Below are 17,281 nucleotides of genomic sequence, written 5' to 3' on the forward strand. Positions count from 1 at the left end.
ATCTTGAGTTAAGTAGACTATAATAATGACTGCTACCTTTGCTTGAAGGAAAACACCATGAGGGCTGGTAAATCTAAAGCTCTGTATTGGTGAAATTCCCATATTTAGCCCAATTCATTAGGTTTTTTCTTTTGTCCCTTTGAAACAATCTGTATACTGTTGGACTATGTAACAGGGTAGAAGGCAATGTGTTCAAATAACCTATTAAGAATCACGTTTTCTGTATAATGCTGTGTAAGAGCTGCCTGTTTTCCTCTTATACTTTGGGTCAAATACCTTTTAAAAGCACACGAAGATTGAAGCTCACATCTAGGTTACAAAGAAAAGCTGAAATGAGTTCATTAGCTTTCTTTTATGCAGTGGGAAGGAATGCTTTATCGTGGGCTCTTAGCTGGCACTTTTATAAAATGAGCGTTTGGGATCATGAACTGGTAGCTAAAGTTTCACTGAAATAAATGTAGTTCTCTCAGCTCATCCTTCTTCTCCTCCACCCTATACTAGTATATTGATTCCTCATTCCTATAGTCACTCCATCCTTTGTCAGGAGGAGGAAGGAATACAGGAAAAATCACTCCTCTCTTCCCCCAGTGTTTTTTCATAAGGAATGTGTTTTCTGATGGATTTACTTTCTGTACTTTCGTATGTGTTTTCTGATGGATTTACTTTCTGTACTTTCCTCTACTTACAGCTCAGACATGAGCAGTGCCAGTAACTCACTGGCACGGGAATTCTTGACAGATGTCAACAGATTGTGCAATGCTGTGGTCCAGAGGACAGAGGCCAGGGAAGATGAAGAAGAAGAAAAAACTCACATGGCAGCACTGGGACAATACTTGGTTCAAGGCCGTGGGTTTATTTTGCTTACCACACTGAACTCAACTATTGATCAGGTATTAGTTTTTCTTACCTAGCTATAATTTTTGTATTGAGGTTTGACTGTGTGGATTTGTCTGGCTCATGTTCTTCTTTGTGCTGGTTTTCTTGCTTTTTTTATGGTACAGTGTATAAGTTAATTATGAAGGCTATAAGTTCAAAAGAATATATTGCATTCTGACTTTCTGCGAGATCAGAAAAATCAAAGATAGCTAATCGTACATATAATAGCTAATCTGTTTGCCAGCTAATACTGATGTTGTAAGATTTTGGACTAGTTAAGGCACGTGTGAAGCTTCAGGGCAGTAGCTGGATGGAAAGAGGCAATAGAGGAATAGGAGGCAATAGAATTTTCAGAAGAAATGAGGGTTTATTGAACCTGCAGTACAAACTGTAAGTTTTTAACTTGATGATCCTCCTGGTTTAAGGCAATAAAATAATATTAAAATATACACCTTCTTTGTTTATGGGCCATGAGATACATTTTTGCTTTGTGTTAAGGAACTTGCTCTTGAACTTAATAGCAAGTAAATATTTTGTAACTTTACCTCTGCATTTTAGAAGAGATGATCAGCTACATTATACAAAGTCTAGCACTCATCCCTGTAGCTGCAAATACCCATTTTCTTCTTTCTCTTCTCATTCTTCTGCAATGCTATCGGATATGTACTAAATAATGGGTACGATGAGATGTGCATTAAGTCTTTGCATTGAAATTGTAAATCTCAGTGATAAAAATAATGAACCAAATGAATCCAGGCTGGGTTTATTCAGCCCTTGTTTTAAGTAAGCTCAGCTGTTAATGCTGGTAAAATTAATCTTGGAAGCTCACATTTCCTTTGAGGTGACTTCTCCTAAGACTCCATTGGATCTGCTGCCTTGGTTCTGAAGTCGAGAACATGCAGTGTCCCAAAAGTAAACTCACAAGACTGAGATTATATATAATTGCTAAAAAGAATCCTTACCACTTCTAGAGCTGTGCTTTTTTTTATGTCCCTTGAGTTCTGCATTGTTGCTGTTAATAGAGGCTTCAGGACTAAAGCTGCTAGAAAAACAGCTGGTTTTCATGTAAGAAGAAAATGGGGGATTCCATGTCCCCTCCCTCCAATAAAACCCATGTCTGAAGTAGAAGGGGAAAAAAGCTTGTGGCATTCTTCATGAAACATCAGCAATTATTTTCTTAGGAAATAAGTTTTTTAAGAAGGTGGAGGGAAAAGGAACTTGAGTTATGAGGAAGGTCAAAGTCTGGAAATCTACCACTGCAACTGGAAAAGTTAACATTGTGCTTTTCCCAGTCTTATTATTGTGCTCCCAATGCTGCTATTGCTCATTCTCATTCCTAATTAATTTGTCTTGTTAAAAGAATCTTTACTAGCACAAGAGTTGGGAGGATGACTTTGAAAAAGCTTAGTTTTCAGGACTATTTATATTGCATCAATAGTTTTAGACTTTAAAAAACTTTCATGTAAATTGATAATCTTATCAGACAATGGTTTGTTATATACATAGCTCTGTAACTGTATATATATAACTATAACATATGTATAAGTTGCTTATCTCCATACATTTTAATTCCATTGCTACCTTGAATTTCTGGAGAAGAATGTTTATTCAGCTGCATATCCATGAATGATGTTAACTACCAAAATGCTGAAGTCAGCCTTTTTCATTTTAATAATTTTTCATCTTAGGCAGGAACCATTCTGATAGTGCTACACAGCACCCAGTAAAGGAACTGAGTTTGAATTCTGTGCCTTCTACTACTCCTCACTGCATTGAAATTCTTAGTGTAGAAGTCTTAGAATCCCAGTAGGAGTGAAGCTTTCTTTGCTGATTATTCTGTTTGGTTGGTCTTTTTTTGTAATTAGGAGTAACCTTTTGTTTTTCCTCCCATGAAATTTCACCTTCCTGTTGTGAGTCAATAACATCATTTTAACTGTAAGCTTTTTCATTTGCTTAAAGGTGTCATTTTTGAGAAATTAGACAGTTTCCCATCAAGTTCTTTGAAGTTACATTTCTGTAACTGCAGAAGCATCAAACTTGTCTTGGGCTTCATGTTGACTTTAGTTAAATTAACAAGTTACTTGCTTTGACTTCTGTTTCTGTTCTTTGGGCGAGGAATTTCTTCAAGAAAGATTAGGAAAGCTTCATGTAGAAACTGTTGCAGGGAAGTAATAAGTATCTTGGATGCTTTCTGATTGGCTGTAGTTAATTAGTGTAATAACACTCTTTGCAGTTAGGTCATTTTTGCAACATGTAAAACAGCAGAAAGGCACAGGGAACTGAATGTTGAGCAGCTTTGTAAAATAAAGATGGTTAATCTAGTTTAAAAGTACAAACCCTTTTGTTTCTATTTTGTTTGTAATGTAGGAGTTGACATGTCGGGAAGAACTTCTGACCCTCCTCCTGTCACTTCTGCCATTGGTGTGGAAAATCCCTGTCCAAGAAGAAAAAGCAATAGGTATGTTTTATCACTTACTGTATTAAGGACCTAAAATAAGTGATTTGTGTATTACTACAGAGCCTAGGACTCTAAAGAGTATTAGTTCATTATAATACATGTCCTCTTAACATAGAATGAAGATGTGGATTCTGCAGAGAATTTAAACTCAAAAATACCAATGCTCTGTCAGCATACAAGGAAGGTTGACGTTTTAAGTACAGGCTCTTGTTCAGTGTGAAAGGTGATGCTCACATTACTATGTAGCTGTTCTTGGTGCGGAGTTGTTTTTTTTTTCTTCTCAGGTGATTTGTGGGGAAAAAGACTTGAAGGAATATATGATATTTTTGCTAATGTGAAATGTTTCATGATGAGTAGAAGAGGAAAACACTGATTCTTGTTAAAAACAGAAAGAAGTGGTACCTGCTGACACTGATTTCAGAAGAAAGTCTGTCTCATTGGTCAGAGACAGAATCTAAAGAAATGGGAGGTAGAGAATAGGCTTAAAGCCAGGCAGTGGACCACAGAGTATGAAACAAATGCAGTGTTATTGGGGAGACAGGCCCTGAATAATAGAGTTATACTGGATGATTATGAATAGAAGCAGGTTGCATTCCTTAGACAGTATGATGTTCTGCGTTAAACTGATATGTTAATTGAGGAATCAAAGTAGAAGAGTTCAACTACCAAAAAGTGAGTTGAAAGTGAGATAAAGAAATGAAAGGGGTGATACAAAATAAACTCTGTGCAAAACCTGGACCAGGAAATGGCAGTGACTTTTTTGTTTGGGGCTCTTGCATTTGTCTGATATATTATTTTATATATTAGAGGATGAAACAAATGAAGTTACAAGTTTGAGAGAGTTCCTACAGGTTCTTACCTGAAGCTCTCCCAATGATTTTGCTTCTGCAATTTAAAAGCTTTTGTTAATGTTTGTAGACTTGGTGTATTTAAAGTTGCATAGCACTTTCGTATAAAAAAATCCTGCTAGCTCAGTTGCATCATTCTCTCATGTACCTGTAAGCATAATTGAGCTAAGGAAATGTTTCGGTTGTCTCATGAGAGCTTAGTGACTTTTCCAGCGTCAATTTAAAATGCTATCGTGTCAATAGGTTTTAAGATGTTCTGGTTTTGCACTCTGCATATTGTACAGTGTTTACTCTTACAAATTTCCCTCTCATAATACTAATGCAATAAATGTGACGTATTCAGTTGTACGCTAAGAACCCTTTTTAGTTTATGAAACAGCAAGGCACGGTTACGCTTGTACATGGAAACATCTTTTCCTTAATTTTGATTAGTGCTTGTAGCCATTGAGTGGGCTTTGGGGGTTTTGTAGGGGTGGAGGCTGTTACTGTTAACTATTGCATTTTTCTAAATACTGAACTTACTGGATGATGGATACTTGCATTTGTTTTATGCTAGGTATTTTACTGCCCAAAATATCCAGATAAAGTTCTGTCAGTGCTTAAAAATGATGATCAATTTTATCCAAGAACAGATAGGGTTTTTTCTGCCTGCTTCTTTGACAGCTCATGATCTGAGTTTACCAAAACAAATGAGCAGGTAGTCCTTGCATTTTATAAGTAAAAATCTTCTTGCCCACTGAATCATTTAAACTTTATTCACTATTTTATCTGTTTTATGCTGTGTATTTGAAACTTGGTGGTTGTTTGGCTTGACTTCTCTGGAACTATTCAACACTGTAAACATTATTGCTTTCCATCTCCCTCTTGTCCCTGGCTATTTTAAAATCCACTACTTTTGTTTCTGCTTTTTGTTAGGAACAATTAATGCTGAAGTAAACACTGAAGTCTGTGTAGTTGAAGATTTGCAGTGTTTTGAAGTAGAGAAACTTGTTTTTTCCAGTACCACTAGTGTGCTAACGATTCTTTGTGCATTCTAAGAGGACTGGCACCCAGTTCCTATGGGAACTGAATTGCAAAAAGTGACAATGGATCATCAAGTTGGAAAAGTTTAAACCCTTTAGAGTTTTTCTTCACTTGTGGGATAGGGCTGTTTGGCAATGGTTATAGTGAGACTTTGAATGTATCAAATGGTATGCACAAAGTAAATATTGCTTGAGTAACTATCTAAAACTGTTTCCATAGCTAAGTAATAGAGGAGATCTCAGAGTTGGTATCCTGCTGATTGATATTTTACTTGGATGAGTGATTGAGTGTACCCTCAGCAAATTCGCAGATGACACTAAATTGGGAGTAGTTGATCTGCCTGAGGGTCGGGAGGCTCTGCAGAGGGATCTGGACAGGCTGGATCGATGGGCTGAGGCTAACTGTATGAAATTCAACAAGACCAAGTGTCGGGTCTTGCACTTGGGGCACAACAACACCCTGCAACGCTATAGGCTTGGGAAGGAGTGGCTAGAAAGCTGCACAGCAGAGAAAGACCTGAGGGTGCTGGTCAACAGCTGATTGAACATGAGCCAGCAGTGTGCCCAGGTGGCCAAAAAAGCTATTGACATCCTGGCTTGTATGAGAAACAGCGTGGCCAGCAGGAGGAGGGTACTGATTGTCCCCCTGTACTCAGCACTAGTAAGGCCACACCTTGAGTACAGTGTCCAGTTTTGGGCCCCTCACTTCAAGAAGGGTTGGACTTGATGATCTTAAAGGTCTCTTCCAACCAGATGGTTCTATGATTCTGAGTATATCTGACTTACCCAAACTTAAATTGAGCATAGCTAGAGGCTTGTGGCTATATTGTTCCTTTATATCCTATATGTAACAGGCCAAAAGATTTTCAGACTAAGCTTTCTTCCATTGGTCTATCAAAAGCATCCTCTCATTGACCTTGATAATGTCTTTTCTTAAGAGAATGGGATAGCTGTGCCTACAAAAAAGTTGGGGGAAACCCTCTAGCACATTTTTGTCTAACCCTAGTTAGAAAACGAACTAATTTGACTAGGCTTTGAAAATAGACAGTATGGTTCCTAAATGTGAATTGTTGCTAACTGTTTTTTATACAGAAAATGTCAAAATAGGCATATACAAATCCATGACCTATTAAGATATGAATTTGTTTCATATTTTTAAGCTGAAAGTATTAAACCATAAAACTAGGAAAAATGCTTTATATGTTGTGTTCCTGAATGTTCTTTTAATGTTCCTTTCTTTCAACAGATTTTAATATACCCTTTACAGTAGACATATGCCTGACCAAAGAGAATAATTCAAGTTCTGTAAAATACACTCAGGAAAAACTAGGCTTAGATAGAAACACTCGTTCATCTCTTCAGTCTCCTGTAAAACTGAATCCTCGGTCTCGAAAAAGTGTACGTCTCCGCAAAACAACCCATCGTTACTCCGTGCGAGATGCAAGAAGATCTCAGCTGTCCACTTCGGATTCAGAAGGCAATTCTGATGACAAGACGACTGTAACAGTGAAACACAGGCGCTCCCAGTTACTGCAGCCTTTTTTAACAAATCCAGTTAGGGACAGTTACCTTGTAAGTAGAAGTGATTGCCTACCTGCAGAAGTGGTACCGAACTTAAATCCTGATGCCCTTAATCTAGAGAATTCCAGCAAAATCATTCCAGCACATGAGCTAAACCCAGAGACTCTGAGGGAGCCAGATGCAGGAATTGCTGAGAGCAACATGGATAACTCTCCTTTTGACTTATGCCATGTCTTACTGTCTCTCCTAGAGAAAGTGTGCAAATTTGATATTACTCTGAATCACAGTTCTGCTCTTTCAGCTAGTGTGGTGCCCACATTGACTGAGTTCTTATCGGGATTTGGAGATTGTTTCAGCATACGTAGTAACACAGAAAATGAAGTAGTTTCTGTAGGGTGGACAGAAGAACCTGTGGCTCTAATTCAAAGGATGCTCTTTCGAACAGTGCTTCATCTTATGTTTTCAGACATCAGCAATACAGAAACAATGCCTGACAATTTACGAAGAAATTTAACAGAATTACTTAAAGCAGCATTAAAAATCAGAATGTGCTTGGAAAAGCAACCTGATCCTTTTGCTCCTGGGTACAAGAAAACACTACAGCAGCCAGTTCAGGACGACTATGTATTTTCTAGATATCATCACAGAGCCTTCCTTCTACCTGAGGTTATAGAAGGGGTCTTGCAGATTTTGATCTGCTGCCTACAAAGTGCAGCGTCCAATCCATTCTACTTTAGCCAAGCTGTAGATCTGGTTCATGAGTTCATCCAGCATCAGGGATTTAAGCTGTTTGAAGTAACAGTGCTTCAAATGGAATGGCTGTGTATGAAGAATGAGGGAGTAACTGGGGAAGCCACAGAGCATCTGAAAGCCCTAATCAACAGCATCATGAAAATAATCATCACTGTCAAAAAAGTGAAGTCAGAGCAGCTGCATCAATCCATGTGTACAAGAAAGCGACATCGACGATGTGAGTACTCTCACTTCATGCATCACCACAGAGATCTCTCTGGGCTCTCTGTATCTGCTTTTAAAACCCAAACTTCCAGAAATCCCTTTGAAACTGCTGATGGAGAAGTTCAGTATCCTGACAGATGCTGTTGCATTGCTGTTTGTGCACACCAGTGTTTGTACTTGTTGCAACAAGTTTCTTTGAGCAGTACCTGTGTTCAAATTCTCTCGGGTGTACATAATGTAGGAATATGTTGTTGTATGGATCCAAAGTCTGTGATTGTCCCATTGCTTCATGCTTTCAAGTTACCAACATTAAAAAACTTTCAACAGCACATATTGAACATCCTTAACAAGTTTATATTGGATCAGCTGGGTGGAGCAGAAGTGTCTCCGAAAGTTATACAGGCATCATGCAATATATGTACTGTTGACTGTGATCAACTTGCTCAGCTGGAAGATGCGTTGCAGGGCAACTCCAGTGATACTGGTATTGCATCTAGTTCCTCTTGCAAAGTTCAGGGAATTCTGCCTAGCAGTGGATCTGAAGATATGTTGTTGAGATGGGATGCATTGGAGGCTTATCAGGACATTGTTTTTGAAGAAGACAAACTACATGGCATGCAGATTGCAAGCCATATTTGCCACTTAATCCAAAAGGGAAATGCAGTGGTCCAATGGAAACTATACAACTGTATTTATAATCCTGTGCTTCAGAGAGGAGTTGAGCTGGCTTGCCATGCTCAACAACTTGGACTAACTACAGCTGATAAACATACATGCAGTTCTCATAGCCATTGTTTGCCTTCTGAAGTACTTCAGGTTTATTTGCAGACGCTCCCTGTGTTGCTTAAATCCAGGTTGGTTGATTTTCTGTTTATTAATGAAAAACACACTAATTATATATAGAGCTTTTATGTTTGTTACTCATCAGAACATGAGTTTTATTTAGACTGCAGGCAGCACTTAAATATTTGCAGGGGTGGCAACAAGGTAAATGCTTGAATAACAAAAGATGTAAACATAGATTCATAAACCACAGAAACTGAGGGTTTTCTGCTGGTGAGTTATGGTCTTGAACAAGTCAAAATGTAGAAACAAATAATTTTTGTCTGCTGTGACATGCTCTTTGCCTCTTCATTCCTCATGCTAAAATAAGTCAGGAATATTGAACAGATAAAAATGTCACTCTCCTTTGGGAATTAGACTTCTTAGTTTTCTGATCTGTTTCCCTTTCCTTTCTGGAATGAACTTCACAGAAGTCACCTTTCAAAAATAAGGCTTGAGAGACTTACTTGTCCTGAAATAAGTGTTTTGTAATTTATAAAATCCTGTTCATTTAAACAATTTTTTGTGGTGTTTTTTTCTTAAAAAAAAAAAACAAACCAGCACACAAGCATTTTTCCAAGGCATGAAATAGAAACTTTCCTATTTATTGATGAATTAGTTGTTTGATACAATATAGGGGAGTTTATTCAGAATATGAATGTGTTCTTTTGTCCAGGAAAGGTTCTGATCTTTTCTTTTGGAGTCCTGATAAACTAAATTGAATTTAATAAGGTCATCTGACACAATTACAAAGAATAGACTGGTATTTCAGTTTATTTAAAGAATTGTTTAATATGTTTTAAACTTTTATCCTAACCTAAACTGTATCAGAAGCTATTTTCAAAAGTCCAGTTACTGGCAAAAAGGTAAGAGAAGTAAAGTTTAGATTAAAAAAAAAAAAGTTTAAGATATCCTATTTCCTACTGGTTTAGAGATGGGAATATACAAGTATATGATTCATTTGATTCTAGAGCGTATAACTCATTTACAGTAAAAGCTAACCTGGTGAGAAGGGGATGACAGGGTAAGGAATGTGAATGCCTACAAGTACACTAAGAAGCTGACACAACCTTACCCCAAATTCTGTATTGGTTCAATGTAATATTTGGAGAGTAGAAAGAAGGGAAAAATATCTTTATGAACAAAAGAACACGTTGAACATCCTGGAATAACAATTGCACAAAAAGCCGTGCTTGAAAGGCATTCCTTAATTCTATCTGAAATATGTTTTCTGTGCAACTAATGGACATACTAATAGCTAGTAAAATGTGTTAAAGATTCAAGTTTACTTGAGAAGGAATCTCTGCTTTCTAGTGAAGTCACAGAACTGAAAGTTATTAACTAGCTGCAATTGCTAATAAAATGTTAGAGGGAGGAAGTACCACTAAGGAGCAAATGTCATAAATAAAGCTAATTAAACACCTTTAATGTTTTGAATGTCATATCTCTTTGTGGTCTGCATCTTAGAGGTTAATCAATATCTCCTATGTCACATATTGCCAAAAACCCCCATTTTCTACAACCGGATGGATGATGCTTATTTGGCATTCTAGAGTACTGCAAACAAGTTCCTCCTCTTTAATTTACAGTAATTTATGGCAATTACTGTAAACATGATCAGTCCTTGGTGTTACTTGTGTGTAGAACAGAGGGTCACTTTTGCATAAGATACATCATCTGAATTACATGAATTTGTGGCTGATTTATAAGATAACTCTCTTATGCTTTCTCTTGCAGGGTAATTAGAGACTTGTTTCTGAGTTGTAATGGAGTGAATCAAATGACTGAGTTAAATTACTTAGACAGTGTAAGAAGCCAATCTTTGAAAGTGTTAGAGACTTTAATACTCTGCCTTGGTGATCAGCAGAAAGACCAAGCAGTGCCAGAACTGGAAGGCCTGAACAGCGAACAAAAGCAGTCTACGGCTGACTTGCCTGCTTCTCTTTGTAGTCAGCATGCTGTTTCAGAAGTTTCTCAAAGCCTGAGCAAGTTTTATGCTGGTTTGAAAGAGACTTACCCAAAAAAGAAAAAATTTACAAGCCAAGACATTTATGTCAACACAATAAACCTATTCCTCTGTGTTGCTTTTTTATGTGTAAGTAAAGAAGCAGATGGTGATCTGGATTCAACTAATGACTCTGAAGATACGTCAGGATATGATAGTACAGCTAGTGAGCCATTAGGCCACAAATTGCCATGTCTGTCACTGGAAAGCCTTACTTTGCCCTCTCTGGAACATATTCACAGAGCTGCAGATATTTGGTCCATGTGTCGTTGCATCTATTTGTATAGTTCAGTTTTCCAGAGACAGTTCCATAGACTTGGAGGCTTTGAAGCGTGCCATAGGTTACTAATTCTAATAATTCAGAAACTTGCAAAGAATGAAGTAAAAGAGCAAGAGGAGAGAGAGAGAGTATTGAGTGAAAGCAGCAGAGGTTCACATGGAAGTCCTCATGGTGAGCTGCTCAACAAGGATGACTCTGTTCAGGTGGTTAAAAGCCGAGAGGTGACACAATTGGAGCTTGGTAGTTCTGACAGTCTTGTTGGTGCAGAACAGCTGGTATCTGAATGTGTCTCCTGTGACAGCTCTTTGAGTAGGGAACATGCTTCAGTTATTTCAGTTGACAATCTTGAAGAGATAAAGACTTACGTAAGAGAAGAGACTGAGTGGGCACTTCAAGGTATCAGACTTCTAGAATCTCTGCTGACAATCTGTCTACACAGTGCAAGCACCATGCAGCAGAAGGTGGAAGTACAGATGTTTCACCAGGTACTGTACAACTTTCCCTTAGCATACTTTACTCGTATTTGCTACATACAATAATATTTTAACAGTAATTCAGGCAAAAGTTTTTAGAGATTAAGAAAGTTTATGCTCTGGTTACGGTACCATATTCTTTTGTGTAGTACTGAAAGCATGCAGTTAAATGATGTCCGTAGGAGTCAGAGGTAGCGGTCAGCAGTCCTGAAAGAATGGGAGTGGGTGGCTGAACAAACTGGCAGTTGCTTTTCCTGAGGAGGTATCTTCCCACAAGTTAACTTGTCAATTTTTTTGTTAGGTAAGATGCTGGTAAGGATCCTGCATCTCTTTCTTTGTTCTCTAAAGTGATCTTTGTCCTCTGCTCTTTCAGGTTTCATGCCATTTCCCTGCTTCTTGGAAGCTGGGAGAGAGCCTTCCAGAGTAGCAGGTTAAGCCAGGCTAGATGAGAATTTTACCTTGCTTATTTGAACTGTATTTCTAGTTCATTTTTTCATGGATTTGTTACAGTTTGAACCAGCAGGTCAATACGGCTAAAGATTGAACTCAACATCAAATGCTTTTTTTCTGGATTAACGTATCTTGAATCCCAGGGAAGACTGATCCTGGCAGATGAAGTTTTTGTTTTTCCTGCACAAAATGGCGCTGACTCTAGAAGAAAGGGATGGTTTCCTCTAACTACAAAGGCAGTAGTAGATGTTGACAACTATGAATTGCTGGCTGACTATGCCTTTATTTTTTCTGGTCAGTTATGGCCTGTTTTTCTGTTGGTTTGGTTTTTTTTCTTCCCCGTCTACTCCATTTGTCTAGCCTCACGGCCTCCAGAGGCTGTCTGAGATGATGGGCTTTGAATGGTGGGAGAGACCTTTTTTGAAAGAGTATTCATAGCAGAATGTGTGACAAATGTAGGGTTGAAGGAGAGCTGTGTAGGCAAAACATGAGTGTTACACATAGTGTCTTAGATGTCATGTTTTTGATGACTGTTCTGAGAAGTATTAGAAGGTACAAGTACTGAAAGAGCACCTGAAAAAACTTACGTGAGCCTTAGAGGTGAATTAATTCAGTGTTCCACAAAGCTGTTAATTCACAGAAGTCATCTTCACGTGTTTTAATGTCTTAATTGCTATTTTGAATTTTACTTGGTAGTTTTTTAAAGGCAGGAGGTGTTAGGTTCAAGAGAGAACTGGAAGCTGGAGTTCTGTCTGGGCCACTTGCTATTGTTGTGAAGTTGGTCATGTCACCATTTCTTGTTAATGTCAAGTATTAGTGTGGTGTGGTTTCAACGCACTGTGTACTTGAAACTGTTTCAGAGATGTTTATTTTCAAAACAGTGCTTTCACTTGCAATTTTGGGAACCAGCATGTTGCCAGACTTTTTTCAGTATGTAAATTGCTTTACCAACCAAATCTCTCATGACAAGTGGTGAATCTTTCTTACTGCACGAGACTGGATAAAATCTGATTTTAGCTGAGAAGTCAGATTAGTGTAGGTGGACAGGAAAGTCCTTAAATGAAAGCACTAAACCCTTTCTGTTAGCCAAACCAGAATAACGTGAATCAAAATGTTTGTTTCCCCTAAAACACAGAACACCTGTGTGGATGACATCTTACTTCAAATACGAGAGCAACTTGCCCAGTCAAATGTGATAGAAACTGACTTGGCAAAGCCTCTGTTTGATTCACTACTTCGTGTTGCGTTGGGCACTTTTGCTACTGATCTGGATCATTCTGAAGAAAAAATTGAAAAGGTATGAAATACTAACTAAGTAGTAGAATTCTACATACTACAAGGCTTGCTCAGTCAGGTTTAAGTTGGGGTCTATTTTTAAACTCAATGGTACATCTTTAAATGTGTCAGGTTACTGTGGCTGTTGAAAATTAATTCTGTGATTCACATATGTAAGTGACTAAATTGAATGCTGGTTACTGATAAGGTCCCCACATTTACTGCTCAAAAATGAGTCATGCCATAGATAGGAGCAAGCTATATTATGCTTTATGGACATACTTGAAGCCTGATATTCTTTTCACTCTTTTTACCCCTCAACGGAGTGTGGCAAACTCTCAAAGGGAGAGTTCAAACAGGGGTGTTCACTGACCTTGGTGGCTGCAAACATATCTTCACCTTAGAGTGGATGTCAAGGTGTATGTTTATGGTGATAGCGATTTTTGAAAACATGGTTATTCTTAACTGGGCACCAGCTTACCAAAGCTTTGGTCAGGTAGTTAGTATGAAATATTCATCTTTGCAGAATACATTTTTAATGTAAGAATGAAGTATTCTTAAAGTTATCTCAAGTTTCTCGAAAGCATATGATTAATTTGTTTCTTTGCCAGATTAATTTGTTTCTTTATTTGGAGAAATTAAGCATTTGGAAGGTTCTAAATTACTTGCTTTTCTGCCCAGAGATGGTAAATTTGCTTGAATTTGCTTGATGTGTTATACAGACCCATTACACTGAAAAGGAGCCTGTGTCACAACCTGGAGATATTTCTGAAGAAACTGAAGAATCACAGTGCTGTAGTCTTAAGCTTTTTGCTGAAGAGGAAGGATATGAAGCAGATAGTGAAAGTAACCCCGATGACAGTGAAACCAAGGATGAAGGTAAATGTGAACTTTCTGAATGTACAGAGCAGAGTATTCATAATATAGCAAAGCTTGCTTGTGTTTTGAGATGTAAAGAAAAAAATAGGGTAAGTATCAGAGACCTTTAGCAGATAGAAATGGTTTTACTTCTTTACTTCCATGCAGTTACAGATGGAGAGACGATGAATGTTCTTACTGAGTGTTATGGGAACTTTGTCTTGGTTTATGTGACTGTTGCTCTAACATGAGGTTACTTAAATGCATTATTGTGGTCTAGAAGCAGCTTTTGCCAGAGATGCTTACTGGTTGATTGTTTTAATGCTAAAAAATTGTGCACTGATTTTCAAACAATCTGGTAAAAATTAGATAGTCTAATTATATCACAGAATACGAGGTTGGAAGGAACTTCAAGGATCTTCTGGTCCAATCTTTCTTGGCAAAAGCACACTCCAGACAAGATGGCCCAGCACCCTGTCCAGCTGAATCTTTAAAGTCCAATGTTGGGAAATCCACCACTTCCCTGGGGAGATTATTCCAATGGCCAATAGTTCTCATTGTGAAAAATTTTCCTCTTGTGTCCAATAAGAATCTCCCCAGGAGTAACTCGTGCCCTCTACCCCTTGTGGCTCCTTGTAAAAAGGGAGACTCCATCTTCTTTGTAGTCACCCTTTAAATACTGGAACATGGTGATAAGGTCTCTACTCAGCTGCTTTTCTCAGGACTGAGCAAACCCACTTCTCTCAGCCTTGCCTCATATAGCAGCTTCCCAGTCCTTTGATCATCTTTGGCCCTTCTCTGGACCCTCTCCAGCCTGTCCACAGCTGTTTTGCATAGCTGGGCCCAAAACTGAACACAGTATTCCAGGTGTGGCCTAACAAGCCCTGAGTAGAGTGGGATGATGAATTCTGTCTCTGGTGATGTCCTTGATGCAACCCAGCATCCTGTTGGCTTTCTTTGCTGAAGCAACACACTGTTCACTCCTGCTGAGCTGCTTGTTCAACAGGATCCCCAGGTCCCTTTCCACAGGCTGCTCCCCAGGCAGGTAGATCTCAGCCTGTGCTGCACGCCTGGATTATGTTTTCACAGGTGCAGGACCTTATGCTTGTCCTTGAACTTCATAAGGTTCTTGTTAGCCCGCTATTCCAGCCTATCCAGGTCTTCCTGCAGAGTGGCTCTCCCTTCTGAAGTGACCACTTCCCCACTCAGTTTGGTATCATTAGCAAGCCTCATCAGTGTACACTTGATCCTCTCATCCAGATGACCTTTGAAGATATTAAAGAGCATCAGGCCCAGTATTGATCCCAAGGGAACTCCACTTGTGACAGGTTGCCAGTTTGAAATGGAGCTGTTTACCACCACTGTCTGGGTGCAACCTGTCATTCAGTTCCCCATCTACCACACAGACCACTTGTCTAGACCTCAATGCATCATTTTCTCTAGGCGGAGGCTATGGGAAACAGTATTGAAAGCCATGGAGAAATCCAGGTAGACAGTGTCCACTGCTCACCCCACATCAGCTGAGTGACTTTGTCACAGGAGATGATTGGGTTTGCCAAGCACGATTTACCTTTGGTGAATCTGTTGGCTTTTCCCAATCACGTGCTTCATTTAACTTGTGATAGCCCCCTTGTGACAAATGTATCTCTTTAGCCATACAACAACTGGTGTGCACATCACTTGCTGTATTCTGTTTGTGTAACTCATTTTGAACATGAGTTGGTTTTAATTTTTTCCTTTCTGCTGAACATCTGGATGCTTACATTCTTGTATGAGGTCAGCTTGAGCAGTAACAGCCTCTAATAGAACTGCATTCAATTGTTGCTGTTTATCTGTTTGACTAGGCTTTATTAACAGATCTAAAACACTTAAAAAGCATTTCTGAATTAAAAATATGACCTGAAATATTTTCATGAAACATTTGCATGAAATGTATGTATGTACCAAATAATTTAAGTAATGTGTTTTAAAGTCTCTCCAAGTTGTAAGAGGAGAGACTTAAGTGTTTTGGGTTTTTTCTTTTTTAATTGTCATGCAGGTATTCTGTCGTGTCCTGTCATGTGCATTTTCTGCATTACATAACTAGACAGCTGCTTCCCCCAACCTTTTAACATAAAATCATTTACATCTATCTGTTTTCTTGGCAGGCTCAGGGCTCTCTGAGCTTGAGGCTGCATTACAGTGATTTTATCATCATGTTTCACGAATTGCATATTTCTTCATTACCTTGTGTGTCCAGTTCCCAAGAAAGGAAGGCTCACAATTTAAGAGCATGTAATGGGAGGAGCTGCATCCTTAATCTTCTGTGTTAGCAGGAAAATAAGAAAATCTGAAGCAGAATAGAAGATTATAGTAACTTCTGAAAACTGCTTATGAGCTAGTGACTATTTTTATTTTGTATCTGTGAGAAGGCTGGAGAAAGTATGTCCTTGGATGTTCTGCTTATATCATGAAAACTGTATTCAGCTGAGTAAGTTTCAGTAAGACAATTGTTTTCTTTCAGGAGCAGATACAAAGGCAGAACCAGGATATACTGGTCCTTTGGGTTACTTTAATGACCTAGCTGAAAACATCAATCAAGGAGAATTAATGTATCCTGAAATCTGCATGTTAGAATTAAACTTGCTCTCAGCTGGTAATGCAAATTTAGATGTGCTTGCTCATGTATTCCGAAGCTGCCTGAAAATCATCAGCCAGAAGGAGAGAAATGCCACTGTACTTATAGAACAGGTAAAAATGTTACTAAACAAAGGCAACAGCTTACTGGTTGCATATCTTATTTTCTGCAGTTTTAAAGTACTGGTATATTTAATAGAGTGATTTCAGAAATATTCTCATTTATCATGGCATTTGGTAAGTCCTGAGACAATGTAAATAACTGATAGTGCTAACTGTTTTGCATTTATGTTACCAGAAACAGTAGTTAACTAATCTATTTAAAAATATTTGATGTACAAAGTTTTAGAGTTTCACAGTTGCCTTATTTTATCAAGATTATTTAATTGCTAGAGCTATAGTTACAGATTTAATGGACAGGCCATTAAAAAAAACCAAACTCAACCTTCCCCTCCAAAACAACCAAAACCACCACCCTCCAAAACACCAAAAAAGTCAAACAAAGTCCAAATTTGTATATATTCAGTATGTACTTTTAGAAACTTTGAGTGATGTACTGCAGAAATAATTCACGTTTTATTCTTCACAGAAGTTTGTATTAGAAATTAGTTATGTATACCTTGATGTCCTTGTGATCTTTTGGAACTTCTGGTGCTTAGCTGCTTTTTTGCTTTTAATAACTAAATTGTGTATGCCTCTTTTGCAAAAGAGGAAAACATGGTTAATCTAAGCTTAAAGTGGTTGGTATATAGTCTTTTGCCTAAGAAGCAAAGTTAGTGCTTTACAGCTTAAACCAAAAGCAGGAGATGAAAACATTGTT

General features: G+C 38.2%; 1 protein-coding gene across 1 annotated transcript in view; it reads left to right on the plus strand.

The window, feature by feature from the left end:
* Positions 1-695: 695 nt before the first annotated feature.
* Positions 696-17,281, plus strand: part of LYST (lysosomal trafficking regulator) — a 50,283-nt gene continuing 33,697 nt past the window's right edge. The window contains exons 1-7 of the mRNA XM_010134000.1: positions 696-890; positions 3,244-3,334; positions 6,451-8,536; positions 10,242-11,274; positions 12,848-13,009; positions 13,710-13,866; positions 16,349-16,575. Of these exons, the coding sequence (XP_010132302.1) occupies positions 696-890; positions 3,244-3,334; positions 6,451-8,536; positions 10,242-11,274; positions 12,848-13,009; positions 13,710-13,866; positions 16,349-16,575 (3,951 nt within the window). The remainder of the gene's footprint in view (positions 891-3,243; positions 3,335-6,450; positions 8,537-10,241; positions 11,275-12,847; positions 13,010-13,709; positions 13,867-16,348; positions 16,576-17,281) is intronic.

This window comes from Buceros rhinoceros, unplaced genomic scaffold, assembly GCF_000710305.1.
Source record: "Buceros rhinoceros silvestris isolate BGI_N320 unplaced genomic scaffold, ASM71030v1 scaffold2444, whole genome shotgun sequence".
Lineage (NCBI taxonomy): Eukaryota > Metazoa > Chordata > Aves > Bucerotiformes > Bucerotidae > Buceros > Buceros rhinoceros.